At 33.4% G+C, this 15568-nt stretch overlaps 1 protein-coding gene across 50 annotated transcripts in view; it reads right to left on the bottom strand.

The window, feature by feature from the left end:
* The window catches only part of RIMS2 (regulating synaptic membrane exocytosis 2), a 447523-nt gene that overhangs the window by 128441 nt on the left and 303514 nt on the right, over window positions 1-15568 (bottom strand). For 29 of the 50 annotated variants that reach the window (XM_088177854.1, XM_088177865.1, XM_088177882.1 and 26 more), the window contains 3 exons: window positions 7353-7424; window positions 5671-5850; window positions 4429-4538 (listed from right to left, as the gene is read on the bottom strand). In XM_088177854.1, the coding sequence (XP_088033980.1) occupies window positions 4429-4538; window positions 5671-5850; window positions 7353-7424 (362 nt within the window). The remainder of the gene's footprint in view (window positions 1-4428; window positions 4539-5670; window positions 5851-7352; window positions 7425-15568) is intronic. The other 21 variants (XM_088177921.1, XM_088177791.1, XM_088177871.1 and 18 more) reach the window with 3 other exon arrangements.

Raw genomic sequence — 15568 nt, 5'->3', positions numbered from 1 at the left:
GCAAATCCTTACTGAGCTCTACTATTTGTTAAATTTCTGAGCACTTCATTTCCAAATTTTAAGGTTTTATTACATCTGTTTGGCCTAACATGATATTCTTGTTTTTATGGTTGGGTGAATGGTTGGGGGATGTTTTTGTGCAAAGAAGAAAGAAAGGGCTACGTTTATTTTTAAAAGGAAAATTAAAAATCTGTATTAGGAAAAAGTACTTTCTCTCTGATTAGTAATTAGCAATGAACTGAAAGGGTGAATACTGAATACTTTCACTTCATGGTGTTCCATTTTAATTAGGAGCAAGAGGTCAGTGATTTCATCCTTCTGCCAAGGCAAGTAAGAACAAAGAAATATGTTATAGCCACATATAAATGAAAAAAATCATGTTAACCCTTAAGAACGATAAATACTGCACTATTCACTTCTCGTCAATAGCACGAAAATACAGAACACTTAAGAGTACATCAACATTTCAGCACTAAAACCATGTTCAAATTCACAATGCTTTCTAAAAATGTTCATTTAAACAAGATATTTCTATCTCTAGTGTAATTTAAAAATATAAAAGCAAAAGTTTAGCTGAAAAGAAGTCTTCCGACATTTCAGTAGTGAAAATTTCTTAGGTGATCCCAGACATCTTTTCAGAACAATTTTCTAACCATATAAGATGAAAATATAATAAACTAATAAAATCTAAAGCAAAACCCAAACTGCCTAGATGCGAAGCTATAGCCTGGCTAGACAAGCTAATGACATGTATTTCAGAAATACTCAATTAATCTTCTTAACAGGCAAATCTGATCCTGCAATAAACACAGAAGTGGCAACCTAAGGAATTAGCAAAAATATCATAATGATAAAAGGCTGTAAATGCAACATAACTTAGGATATTGTGTGTTCTACTGAGCATGTAGGACACTGATAAAAATATGTTTGGGTCAGTGTACCAAAGATAGGAATGGTCCTTCATAGCTGCTCCCAGGTAGCTTTCTTGAAAGCAAACATTTTGGGCTATTTTGAAATAAAGTATTCAAGAGGCACCTTCATGTCCTGGAGCAAAAACTCCCAACCACATAATACAGTTCATAGAACTAAATCTAACCCAAATCAGTGTTTTTTAATTCTGATCCTAACTTGGAAAGCAATTACCCAAAGGGTTGGTTGAGTTTTTCCCCTGTAGATCCCTTCCCTTCCATAGTCACACAGCCATAAACACACCATATTGCACCTTCTAGTGAGTGCTGCCCTATAATAAAAAAATATCTCCAATAGCAAATTACTCCCTTCTTTCTACTTGAGTTCTGGCATTTGTACTACATTTAAAGAAAAAGTATGAAGATACAACCTTATAAGAAACACAGATTGCTCAAATGTATGCCAACTAAATGAGACCACTGTAGGAGTCTGCAACAGATAAGTTTTCCTTTGTCCTTTTTCTCTTTTACAAAGCTGAGATGACTTCCAATCCATCGTTGCCTATAAGGTACCTTTTACTAACTCTTTTCACCAGTTTGATTTTAAATAATTGTAGTCAATAGTAAGATCCTTGATTTCAAAATACAGAAAGTTTAACCTTCAAAGCATGTTTCCATGCAATATAGAAATACCTCTCTCATTTGAGTCCAGTATGTGTTCTGTAAGAGCAGAAAGGACTACTCTGTGACAACATATTCTGGTATGGTCATATAGCTTTCCCAACAACACACAAAAGTTTTGATTATCATTGGGACTTAAAAAAAGCCGTCAAAACCTACTCAAATATCTACAAAACTTTCAGGTTTATTGATGCTATATTTGTTAAATACTAACATAAATTCCTTTTAGGATAGTCAGTGTTTCCAATTCTATTAAACTTCAGTTTTTGTAACTGGTAATTCATTTGCCTAAAATAACTTCCTGTAAAATTCAATTCTCCACAGTAAAAAGACTGCTATTAATCTTAATTATGTTCTGTCACTGAACGAAGTTAGGTAATCTGCTGTTCCTGCAGAGCACTACCCTTTTTAAAGAAAATTATTACTCCCTTTAAAGAAAATGATTAGAAAATCCTAAAGAAGGACAGAAAAAGCCTCAAAGAAGAACTCTATTGGTATTTGAAAATGAACTCTTAATTCATGACAGAAAATTACACAGAATGCTCTATGAAAGCTGTACCTATGGATTAGGTTTACCATCTTTCTATGTGTAAATTCAATATAAAATTTGTCTAGTTACTGTATCTTGAGTCACTTATGATGCTTTGATTGTATATTAGAACTTCAAAATCTATGGATCTGGAAATTTTCCATAACCCAGATTTTCCAAAGTACTACCTTTTTCAAAAGACAAATAAAAGGAACATATTACTCAGTTTTCAAGCATTCCTCAAATCCTAGCAGTACTTACCAGAGGAAACAATTCTAGCATTCCTAAAAAAATAATTATTTTCTTGTATTTATTAAATTTCTCTCTATAAAATCTATGATATAAATAATAAATAAGACTGTTACCCTCTCTAATCAAACACAGTAAAATTATACAGTACTTCACAATTGCTGCTCTGAGGAGCTCACAGCCTAAATAGATATACTAAGGAAAGAGCAGGGAAGAGTGGAAAAACATAAAAGTATATACAGCAATGACAGCAAATGTCATGGGATTAGATGTGATTATTTCCTGGAATGTCTATACTGTATTTCATATAAGCAATTCACAACACATAAGACAAAAAAGAAATTAATATAATAGATTGATGATCCGAGAAAACAAGAGTTCTTTTTCCATAAAGTTTTGTTTCCAAAATGGAAATAAATACTGTAAACATTGGAAATATTAAATTAAAAAGTCTGATGTGACAAACACAGTAATACTACATAAAGACCCTCAGTGGTATAACCAAGGACTGCAATTGATATCTTGTGGCTTGCTATTAAACAAATTAAATGGTTTTAATAGTATAAAATATATTTTATAAAATATATTTTATAAAATATATTATAAAATATAATATAAAATATAACAATATATAAAAATAGATAATTCTAAAGTCTATAAAATAGATTTTATTGGAAGCAAAAATATTTTAACTTTTTGAAAGACTATCTCAATTTAATAATTTTTTCCCATATTATTTGCAAATTACCTACTAATTCAGCATCTGTATCACACTATAAAATATTTGCAATAAAAACATTATTCTGATTAAATATGTGGCTAACACAAAACATGTCAAATAGCCTCCAATGTTTATATTTAAACCTGTGCCTGAATATCTGCTAATCCTGGAAATGTACATACATTAACTGCTGAAATGCTATTATTTGCCATAGGGTAAATTCTAGATTTTTAAAAATGGGTGCATGTCTAGGTACTTTTCTAATGACAATCACGTTTAGACAGTATTATTTATATAGTCTCTTTTTTTTCATGTATAATCCTGTAAAATTTATGAACCACAGGTCTAAAAAATAAAGACTAAATCATAATGACAATAATTCTGACTATGTCTGTGCAATCAAGTAACATCAATTGCAGTTGGGTTTGTTTTTCCCTATGCAGCCTCTGAAAAAAGGATTTTAGGTGAAAAACAAGCCCTTCTTTATGTACAGACCTTCATAAGATTCTATCTCCTTGTCTCCATTGTCTACGGAAAGTCACAAAACAAAACAAACAAACAGAAACAAAAAAAAAAAGGAACCAAAGCACAGGGGTTAAAAATAACAGAAGTTTTTTAAAAGATACAATATACATGTTAAGAAGGATTAAAAAAAAAAGGAGTAAATGGCCATTTAGACTGATTTTGCACGGCACATCTAGTTACTACAAATAGAAAGGTGAAAATGTCTTTGCTGTCAAAAATAAGTTTATATACTTCTGTTCCTAAACATTTTGGAAAATATCTTCATCAATCAGTGCTTTTAATAGGCCTTAAAGATAAGCACAATTACAGTACCAGTAAAACGTAAATCATGAAATACCTGACGTTTCTCATTTTAAAGATTATTACCTGTCTTCTTGCTCTTCCTGTTTCAAGATGCAGAGGTTTTATATTAGCAATCTGTAATACACTCCATGTGAGCCCACATGTGATCAGCTAGGTTCCTGACTCCCAAAAGAGCCAGAATTTTGTCACTAGACAACATACTAAAGATAATTTCCTGTGCCCGTTGAAGTCAATGACAAAACCCCTACTGAATTCCAAAGGAACAGGATCATGCTAATAGTCCACTTTATTTCGTGTCCATTATACTGCTGACTTTTCATGCCAAGAGTATTGTAGATATTAAAACATAATAGAAGAAAACACAGTACAAAATGCAATACCGTGACCAAAACCCAACTCTGTACACAAAAACTCAAGAGATTTCAACTGCAATGGTAAAAGAACAATAATAAATATAATCGACCTTTGTGAGCAATTTGGTAACGTCATTAGGGAGAAAACCATGCACTTACTTCTCTCCAACGTCCCCTTTGGTGGGAGCTGTGGTAACTGCCTGCCCCTTCGCCCTACTACTGGAGTACTTGATGGACTTGTCTGGACAGACCCAGTTCGAGGATGTGACCTAAGAGACACATATCAAAACAAACCACAGCCATTAAATGACAAAATAATTCTTAAATATCATCCAGAACGGATAACGCTACTAAGTAGACTTTACAACACTTGGGACCCTTGCAGTCCCATAGGGAAACTATCATCTCTTTTCAGAAAAAGACCTGATTAAAAAGAGAATTTTTCCCATTAAATGGAAGCCAAATTAAGGCTGAGGATGCTTCCATAAGCTGCTTCCATAAGATACTTTTTCACACAGTTAAGCCAGAAAACGTGTCGTGTACATATTCATGTGCATATGGATATAATAGCCACATACACATAAATTTAGTCACAAGTCAAATTCAATTATCTTTGCTCAGCTTGTATTTTCTTAAATTACCTTGGAGTTGCAGTGAGATCACACGAATTTGTCTGAACGGAGTAATGAACTGAGGAAAGACAATGATATTTGACTCAATTCTCACTGGGGATTTGATGATACTAATTCTAACTCTCAGAAAACAAAAGAAAGTATTCTGCAGTTCTAAAATAAAGAGATGCTTTCCTGAACATGATCTAGACCAAAATGTGCTCATCTTTTTATTGTATTATGCTTGTTTAAGCTAAGAATAATGTATAGAAATCCTCAAAATATCAATCAGGGGTACTCAAACAGGAACAGTACAGACTATGGCACAGTAAAATGTAGTCAGAAAAAATGGTGGTTAAAATGATAAGTAATAGACAAAGTTAGTACAGTGCATCTAAAGAAACTTTTTTTTTTTTAAAAAAATAGTTTCATTTGATGTTATGATGGTTGTTCCATAAGCCATGTCTGATGAACACAAATAATTTCTCATTCTGTAAGAGAAGAATATGATAGTTATGAGGTGCTTTATGTGGAAACCATCCAGGATTCCTGACAAATGAGAAATCAATAAACAAATGTAGTTAAATACTGTTAGCAAGCAATTTGCAATGGTAGCCACACCATTATATCCAGAGTAGAATATAAATAGTGTGTTCACACTGAAAGGGTTAGTATCTATTGCTGCTAGTGATCAGCTAAGGATGAGGCGATACCAATTAGCTACTGGGAAAATAAAATGGTGAGCTGGTGGGGCAGAAGGGGTTTAGTCCGATTGATTTGTCTGTTTCACCTCGGTAAGGCAGGTGAAGGAGGGGCAGATCTTCCAGTCATTAATGAAGGCATCGACCTGATGAGGTTTGAGTCAGGACGCTCTGTGGATCGGGAGCGGGAGTTGGTCCGCTCTAGCACAGGACGTTGCTCTGTTGATCGGGATCTTTGATATGGCTGTCTATCTGCTGCTTCACAATTCCTGTAATGTTAGTCAAAAAGCAGCTCAGTTGAACTTTGACTTTTCTATTAATTATAATATATGCTGCATGATACTGGTTTGGAGCAAATCATTTTGTTATATACATTTTTAGGGGGAATAAATTTTCTGAGATAACTTCTTGATAACGTACAAGTTTTTTTACATGTACGATTTGACTTGCTCCATACTCTTGATAAATGGGCTGAAATGTTTCCAATGTCTCAGTAATGACTATCCATGCAATAGTCTGTTTCCTGACAATCTCTAGGTTAAAATATTGTTATTTTGTCAATTAATATATCAACCTGGGAATAAAAGAGTAGCTGACATAATATTAAGTCTCAATAAAGCTAAGAACTTGTTAATTGTGCAGTTTAATTATGCAATATTCCTCATATGAATAGATTTTTACAGATTTTTTACAGATTGAATTCTCTCTAGAGGTAACACCCTTGTTTGTAGGAAAGTCCACAATCTAGATGTTATAATTACCATGTAGCACTGTTAAATGTTATTAGACTTGGGGATGTCTATTATATATAGGATAGGCTACAGTGATAGATTCATATGTGGTGCTCAGACTGCAATCACATGAAAATCTACATCATTAGTACTTACAGAGGTTCCAACAACTAGAAAAAATTGGTTTGTAATTAAAAAATTATTTTAACCCACAGCCTGTGGAATTGTACCAAAACAGCAGTGGAAAAAGTTATTGTTAGAGATGCATTGGAAAGAAATTAGACTGAGTAAAAAAGAATTTCTTGATCAAGCAGTGATATCTTCTACTATCTTAGGCAATTAATCAGGCCATTACTTTCAGAAATTAATCAAGCTCCACCTTTTTTCCCAATGTAATTGGTCTGTTTTCAAGGAGTAATATTTGCTAGCAATATCCTCAAATACATTAAATCAAGGCTATTTAAAAAGTAAAATCCATACCCTAATGGAGTTATTTATTAAAATTACACTGCTCTCAGCTCTCCTTGAGTAACTGAACAGATACAGAATACAAATGGGGAATGTGTACCCTTCAGGACTTTTCCTTGAGCGAAGTCATGCATTTTACAATGAAGTCAGTTAATACAATGAGTGGCTTGATGGTGATTAAGTGTAACAAGAAGTCAAATTTTAATTAGTGTCAAAAAAGAGAGAGACATACCACAGCCTTATTATGAAGACTTTTATGTTAGTAACAGCATTTTATTTCTAAAAGCATTGAAAAAGAGTATAGTGGCTGACTTTGCTGAATGCATTTATTAAACATTCATTAAAAGCAGTCTTTTCAGGCCTTCCATGAGGTCATAATTGGACTCCTAGAGTATATGAAGGACTTGCCACAGACAGATTCAGAATAATACCATACATCATGAGCCTACATCTATAAGCTCCTAACAAGCAAACACACCACAGTGAGACACACAAATGGTAATTATAAGCTGAGGCACTAAAGATTGTTGGAAAAGTACAATGAGCCTGGCACAAAACCACAATAAATTTACCTCACTTGTTCTTCTATCAGTTCTGTTTCTGAATGGGAAGCTTCATCAGCAAAAACATCCACTGTCTCGCTTCTTTTACGGTAGACAGAGAAACACAACCTTAGCTTTGATAGGAATGTTTAGTTTAAGTAAATGTTTAAGAGAGGTTTCAGTGTTATGGAAGGTGAGAAAAATGTCACCCATCTGCATGATGGCAAGAAATGACCATAGAATACATTTTTTGACTATGGGAATAAAGTCCAAGAAAAAATATTCCTAAATCCAACAAAATTACAAAAAAGAATAATATCCAGGTCTTGAAAAACCCACACTTATCTCGTTTTTACACATATTTAAGAATATTAATGAGCCCACAGAGACTTTTTTGGGTCTGTCAGGATTTCTCCTGTCAGTGAGTGGAGGACCACTGGAGCACCAGCAGAAGGGACTTGGCAATATGGTAAAGGTATCTCTCCATACTCTATTTCTCTCTCCTTCCAACAGCCAGTAGGGCACAGAGAGGAACAGGAAAGTGGCAACCACACGCTTCTCATAAAGACTTCATGAGAAGATAAAGGTATAAAAATTAGTTTTTAGGATATTAGTGGTCTGACCTATTGACTGATTAGAAGGAAGGAGGCATTGGGATCAATACTAATGGCTGAGTGGGCAGGTTTTGTGTTCTGCAGAACATCACAGAGCAACTGTAGCTAACCACTATGCTAACAGATAAAGGCCTCAAAATGTCACACTCAGCAGCTAATATAAAGTTTAATACAATCTCCAGTGAGCATTTACTTCAAGTGGAAAAACAACCAGGAGCTCCCCAAAGTGAAGGAGAGGGTGGATTTTGGCAGTAAACTTTTGATACTTTTTGTTTTGTAGACTGAAGGATTTGGAGACTAAGTTGAGTCCTAAGGTTAAACTGATTGTCACCCTCAGGTTCCAGGCTACAGGCTGCAATCCTTTCAATAACCAATACAGCAAATGGAGGGCTGTTTCAAGGGGACAGTCTTGAAAGCTTCACTTTGTGGCTTTACATCATACACATATAAAGAGCAATTCCAGAAATAGTTTTATTCTCTGATCTTCATCCTCACTTATTCTTTTATCCTTTTAACAGTAAACACATGTACTATATGATCCCAGTCTTCAGCAACTGTCACTTTTATAGGAAAACTATCATTCTGATAACCTGCTTGTGCAGTGACACTCCTTGCTTACCACTGTATACAATTATGCATGAATATCAAAATCCAGCCATAATTATGGAAGTTAAATTAAAAATGGAAGTTTCTAACTTTTCAGATATCATTCTTAAAGACTTCTGCTTACAAATTATCTAGATGAAACTTTCTTCTTTTCTTATTACAAATCATATCATATGAATTACTGATGTTTAAAGAGGGAAATACGGTAGTCTTAGTTAAACTATTCGCTATCCATACAACATTTTAATGTACATTAGCACTATTTACCTTTGCTAACAGACTTTTCATTATGAGAATACAATTAACAAAATGTCAAATAATGACCTCCTCCATCTAGTACTGCCTATTGTCTCACTCTTCTACTTTTGCTAGGGAAAACAGGCACAGTAGATGGCTGATTTCCTTTCCAAAGTCTGGAAGCCTTGTGCTTGCATAACTCTCCTTTACTCTGAGGAAAAGGTACAGCAGTGTTTGCTTCTAAACGAAGAAAGCTGATCACTATGAGACTGTTTGAGCTCTCTGTAAGTCACTGCACAGAAAGCTCTGAGAGTATTCACTGTCTAACTTGTTATTCCAAACCCATCAAGTATTAGAATCTAATATCATTTAGGTACCACTGTAAACCCTAGCTGCTATAGTACCTAAACAAAGGTGCTACCAAATATTCTTTTATATACTGGTTTATCTGCATTTATATATATACACATAAATATATATACATACATATATATATACTACAAATTTCAAATGTGAACTTTTTTCCCAATGCAGTGAATAAGACTTTCTGATTTTTAATTTTTCAGATTTGTTACTTTTCCTAACAAATAAAAAGAATTTTCAACAAATTGTTATAGTCATTGATCTAAACTTATGGATAGAGAAATCTTTATAAAAGATTAACATTTTCCAACAGTAAGCAATTGTAACAGCTTACATTACAAATAGAACTGATTATTTTCCCAAAATGACTGAAAATTATTTATTTAAAGGCCCATGTTAAATTCTTTTACTCTGTACAAACGATGAGATCATGCCAATCGTCATTTTAGAATTAGGTTTTTCTTGTAACAAAAAACTGAAGAAATAAAAATAGAATTATTGTACGACTACAGGACTACACTACAATTCAGCTCCTACTGCATGTTTTTCATCTAGAAACACTGAACAGAACAAGAAAAATACAACAACACACTTTCTAAGTATCATAATTTCAAACTCCAGCTAATATACAATGGCAATACCTGTCAGTGTCTGTGGATGGTTGCTGGATTTCAATCCTTGGACATATTATTCTTCTACTAGCTATAGGAACTTTGCTGTTTAGTCACAGACACAAGATCCTCTGTTAGCATAACATAGATAAGCATGGCTACAAACAAATGAGATTTCTAGTACCAAAAAACTTAAATTTGAGTCATAAATATTGCAGTGAAAAATGGGAAGGAGCAAGTACACTGTCAAATCTCTAGAAAAACTGGTGATAGCATATCTCAACAAATAACTCATCTATACTCATAAAGGAAAGCTCATCTATACTCATAAAGGAACTTAATATAAAATTATAACATAAGTGCTGCTGTAGTTTTTAAAAGACAAGAACGTAAAGCTTTTAGGTACTCCAGTTAAACAAAAAAGTAAAGCAAGATATTTTGGTTGCTGTAATACTCTATAATGTTTTTATATGCTGTATATAGGATGCCGTAGCATTCTATAATGTATACATACACACATACACATATATATGTAATATATATAGGTATACATGTATCCATACACTGATATGATCTAGTCACATACATATTAACCTCTGATAACTACCAGTGATAACTACCAGTATATCTCCATGCCAGTGACAGGCATGATAAAACTGTAACATGCCACAGTCTGAGCCATTCTACTAACTCAGCTCAGCAGACAAAGCAGGGAGCTCTGCTATGATCCCAGGCACGATGTGCTCCCCACTCCTGTGTTCTGCTGCAGTTACAGAAATGCAATTTCTCAGTTTGCTCGGGTTCCTGGACATGGCACTTTGGTGACTGCTGTTGACATAGCTAACCATGCTAACACATGGCATGGTACAATTATAAACGTTTAAGGAAAGCATGTATATATATACACCTGCTGAGATTTACTCTCCAAAATATGTGTCATCACTGATATATTTGCTGAGGAATAGCAAGGTCATACTTCACCCAGGGAGTTGGAGCAGACGTTTTTTTCCAACCCAGATTACTTTATGACTCTGTGGATGCATTTAGAGGTTTATACTAGCTATTAAAATCAAATATCAATAAAACCAATAAGTAATGTAAATCCTGGAACAATTAAGACTGAAATGATGTGCATTTCATTTCATTTTTATATGAAAAAAGTTTTAGATTGTTTTTACTTTATTGCTTTTGGCACTTGCAATGTACCTTTCCACTTATATAGCCAGTTGCCCTATATAGTATCTTATATAGGGTCTTGTATTTTGCCAACTACTTCTATCTTTCAACACCTTTAACACAGACCATCAACTGGCACATATAAAAGAATCACCCTGGAGGAATCCACATCTCTATGCTCATGAGATGACTCACTGAAGATCATGATAAAGCTGATTAGGATTCACAAGCTGGGAATTCAAAATTCTCAAAGATGAGAGCTGAAATTCTCTCTTATTCTTCACCCCAGCTCAGTTTCATAACTGAACCTACTGCAGTGATTCTCTCCAGATAATAATCAAAACTTCCATTAAAGTACTGGAAATATTCCAAAATATAACACTTTCAGCATTATATTATAAGTTTATTCCACAGTTTTTTCCCGTTTGGAACACAATATTTCACCCACCCAACTTGAATATTATACCATAATGTATGAGCAAAACCAGGAACCAGGTTTTAATTAACATGTCTCATGACTGAAGTATAGTGGTATATAAGACAATGCACAGAAGATTTTGAGAGGGAAGCAATGAAAAAGAAGAATTTCCTAGTAGAGCTTGAATGTTCAAATGTATTTCAGCAGAGCACCTAGACTATAGAATAATCAATTAAAGTAGTTGTAGGCTTAAAACTAAGCATGCACTTAAACCTTTTTAAAGTGCAGTATTAAATGCAAAATATGAAAAGTACTTGGTTCTTGATGGATTTTGTGGGATTCTTTTCCTCAGATCTTAAATGTAATTTCATTTCTATATAGCACATATACATAGTTGGTTTTGTTTCTTTTTCAGTGACATTTTCAAACACCAATAATATGGCAGATGTTTAAATAGTAAATTACCACAACCAGAGTTGTAACTATGCAGTTACTGTGTATACATACTGCAGCTACATGTTCATCTTCTTAACTATTGGCAACAGACCTGTAATTCTGACCTCTCTGACTTCAAGTGTTTTGTCTCTTGATGAGACTAAGATTTCAAAGAGATCGTTTGAACGGGAACAGGTATGTAAGACTTTATTATCTTTTAAGTTCTTAAATTATGAATGAGTAAAATAGAATTCAGTTTCCATTACAGACATTTTCTAAATCTATTGATCTGTACAGAATCTGATCCATTTCAGCAGTCTTTATTCTACTAAAGTGTTTTCTATTGCTTATGTTTAACTTAAACGTCATAATGGTTCACAACAAATTATTTTATTTTTTCTTTCATTTGCTAAACATTTTTGGAGCTAAATTTAAATGGAGACAGAGAGTAGTAACTAATAAATTTCTTTTTCATGTTAAAAATACATTTTTAGATATTTACCCCTGATATTTACCTGTGTTAGCATATATTAAGGATTAAAAGTAAGAAAAGAGAAGTAAGCCAGGACTATTTCATGTGACCAACAAAAACAAAAGCTTTAGTTACACCAAGCACTTTCCAGCCTTCTTTAAATGTTGTTCATTTTCAGTATGCTTGTGCACTTTCCAGGATGAAGTAATAAGTATGGCCCTTGCTGTACACTTGAAAATGAAGAGCCAACAAACAGTGGCACTGTGGTTCAAAAAGCTAGAGAAGATATATGGTCTCAAGTCTCTGCAACTGCACTAATGTTTAGCCAAAAGACTCTCACAAATCCCTCCTCTCTAAAGAGAGAAGCCCACATTATAATATTGGTGGATTCATTCTGGGTTTTATCAGATGTTTTAAGTTTCAATTTAACAGTCTCTTATGTTCTCTGTTTACATTCACGAAGGAAGGAAGCAAAAAACCTGAAAATTCTTGCAAGAGCAATAAGAAAATGAGGGGGAAGCAGTAAAGTCAACGAACTAAAAGCAAGGAAAATTTTTGTGCTTTCTTGATCAGAAGCCAGCTACAACTGGGAAGAACTAAAGATTGTAAGGCACACAGCACTTTGCATGGGGTATGCATCAATCACAAAGGAAGATAGGTTAGACAGATAGAATTGGGATTATTTCTAAAAGTAAAAAAGCATTAGGTCTCAAAGACACCTTTCCCAACACTGCAAATGTAGGTAGGTGTCACTAAAAAAGCCCCTTTTCATTGAAGTGGCCCTGAACAGTGAGAACATGTTTTAAAAATAGTTCAAACATAATTAATGTTCTTTTTCTATTTGTAACTGAATAAAACAGTTTAATCTTGGAATAAAGACTAGAGTATAAGTGCCTCAGTTCTGAGTCAAGAAAGAAAGACATCAAGAAAAACACATTTATTCGAAATAATTTTGGTACAATTATAAATGAACTCTTATTATAAAGATCCAAAATACATTTTAGTTCTATCTGTAACACTACACTCTTTACTTACCCATATTTTTCAGCTGAACCATTGACTATATCATCTGCCCATGAACTTGCACCATTGTACCACCTTTACAATGCATTAAAATAAAGAAGTGTTATTAAAAAAATTGATGTATTACTATAGGCACTCTAAATCATGTGACATGACCACTTCTCAACAAAATGGGAAGATTTCCAAATATTTTCCAATAATTGCGTACATTTCATATTTTCTTTCAGGTATGAAGAAAACCAACTGTTTCAAAAACAAACACCAAGAAAATTATAGGGCTTTTTTCCATATTCAATTATTATATTTCACCATTAGTCTTTTCAGCAGTTAAGCGATACATTTCAATTCCATGAGGACTAATTGATCCCTTATCTTTTTGTACATAAAAGTCTTCATGTTTTCAATGGCTGTTGAGTTTGCATAATAATAAAAAAATAATTGTGGACACAAAACATTAACAAAAATAACATTATATGCACTAATAGTTTAAAATATTGCTTTTAACTTCAAATACATGACCTTTCCAGTTAAAATCTTTGTTTTCTGTTGGATAGGGTAGTTGGTTTCTCACAGGTATATAAGAAACAGAAGAAAATTCACTTCAATGATCAAACAATGAAACCTAATTAAATTTTATAATGGTATTATTCTTCCAGGTACTGAATATGGGCTGCCCAAGAATTTGCAGCATCACTTCAGCAAATCAGTTGAAGACAACATAAAACACCTATAGAAGTATTTTATCTTAAGAAAAACCATCAAGAAAAGAAATAATGGGACAAAAAAAGCTGTTTTTAAAAATCAGGAGATAAACTGCTTATGTGCCACTACTCCAATATTTTAAAACTAGATACAAATCATCCATCATTTGGTTAAGGAGCTTCAGCTAAATCTCTGGAGTTCTGTACTTTCAGGTTCTTGCCTAGGGTAAAGCCAGGGAGCTCCTATGTTGTCTCTATTTGATGATTTCCACGTGACAGTGATTGGGAGACAGGGATTATCAGAAAATATCAAGAGATCATCATATAATCAACTTGGACAAAAAAAAAAATAATTGATAATATTTAAAATATTAGCCATAGGAAAAGGGAAGTTTTTCCATAAAGGGAAAGCTTTTCAATGGCTTGAATATATTGATTCAAAAATTTTCATGAATCTATTCCTGGGAATCACAGCAGTATTTTTTGCTTGTCTGCTTTTTCTCTCACACAGAATCTGAGGGTTTGCATTATGTTTACAAACTTAAAACCCCCACATCTCCTGGATATTGTGTTGAAGGAAGACTGTATGGGGTGCAATATATGTGAATGTCAATCAGATGCCCTTGTTTCTTCTATGTCTAATTGGACGGTATGGGGAGTGGCTTTTTTTTTTTTTTTTTTTTTGCATGGTTTATAGCCATCAATGGCTGAATTAATGTCATTTTAGTTTAATCTAATTTTTTAGATTAGATGTAGATTTAATCCCATATAAATTACAATTCTGCTGGAGAATGACAGGTACATCTTTGCACTCTCCCTGATAATCCATATGCTCAAAACTGAAGCCAGTATCTCCAGTTACCTAGTATTTTAAACAGAAGTTTTTCATAACAACTCCTTTATTGCAGACATTATAAATACATAAACATGGGTATAAAATTGCAGTGCACTTTATTTTTTCTTAAATATGACTGTCATTTTTCATAGTAATAAAAAAAAAAACAACAGAATTTCTTGCTATTAGTTAGGAAAAAAATCCCAGCTTTACCTGTTTTCACAGCGTAGACAAAATTCAGACATTGACTTAATAATGGACAGAGAAGTATAAAAACATCTAATTGCAAAGAGGGAGAGGAGCATTGATTTGCTCCTTTCTTCAGATTTCCTTTTCTTTTGGCCTAGCTTTTTAAACATGAAAGGCTGTCATCAAATAACTATTTCCAGAGACACTCCAAAACTTTCCAGATTGCATGTCAGATTTTAATGGTATTATGCTCCCTGTGAAACATTATATGCATAACAGAATTTAGGAAGAACAATAGTACTTTGGTTCCTAGCACAGCAAACACTCAAAACCAATTTGAAGGCATTTGGTTAGTCCTTTTTTTTAGTCAATGTGAGTAACATGCTAAAAACTCAGTACCATCTTAGGGTACTCAGGTTAAGCAAAGAATGAAATTGAGGACTCTAAATTGCTCTAGAATCACTTCTAGTTACATAAAAGGTTAGCCATTAGTATTATGGTGCCATTAAGTGGAGAAAAAGCCTTCAGTTGTACCTAAGCTATTCAGTTTTCTTCCCACATCTAAT

This window comes from Sturnus vulgaris, chromosome 1 (assembly GCF_052056855.1).
Source record: "Sturnus vulgaris isolate bStuVul1 chromosome 1, bStuVul1.hap1, whole genome shotgun sequence".
NCBI lineage: Eukaryota > Metazoa > Chordata > Aves > Passeriformes > Sturnidae > Sturnus > Sturnus vulgaris.
Note: the sequence above shows the minus strand (reverse complement) of the source record. Positions and strands in the feature narration are given on the sequence as shown.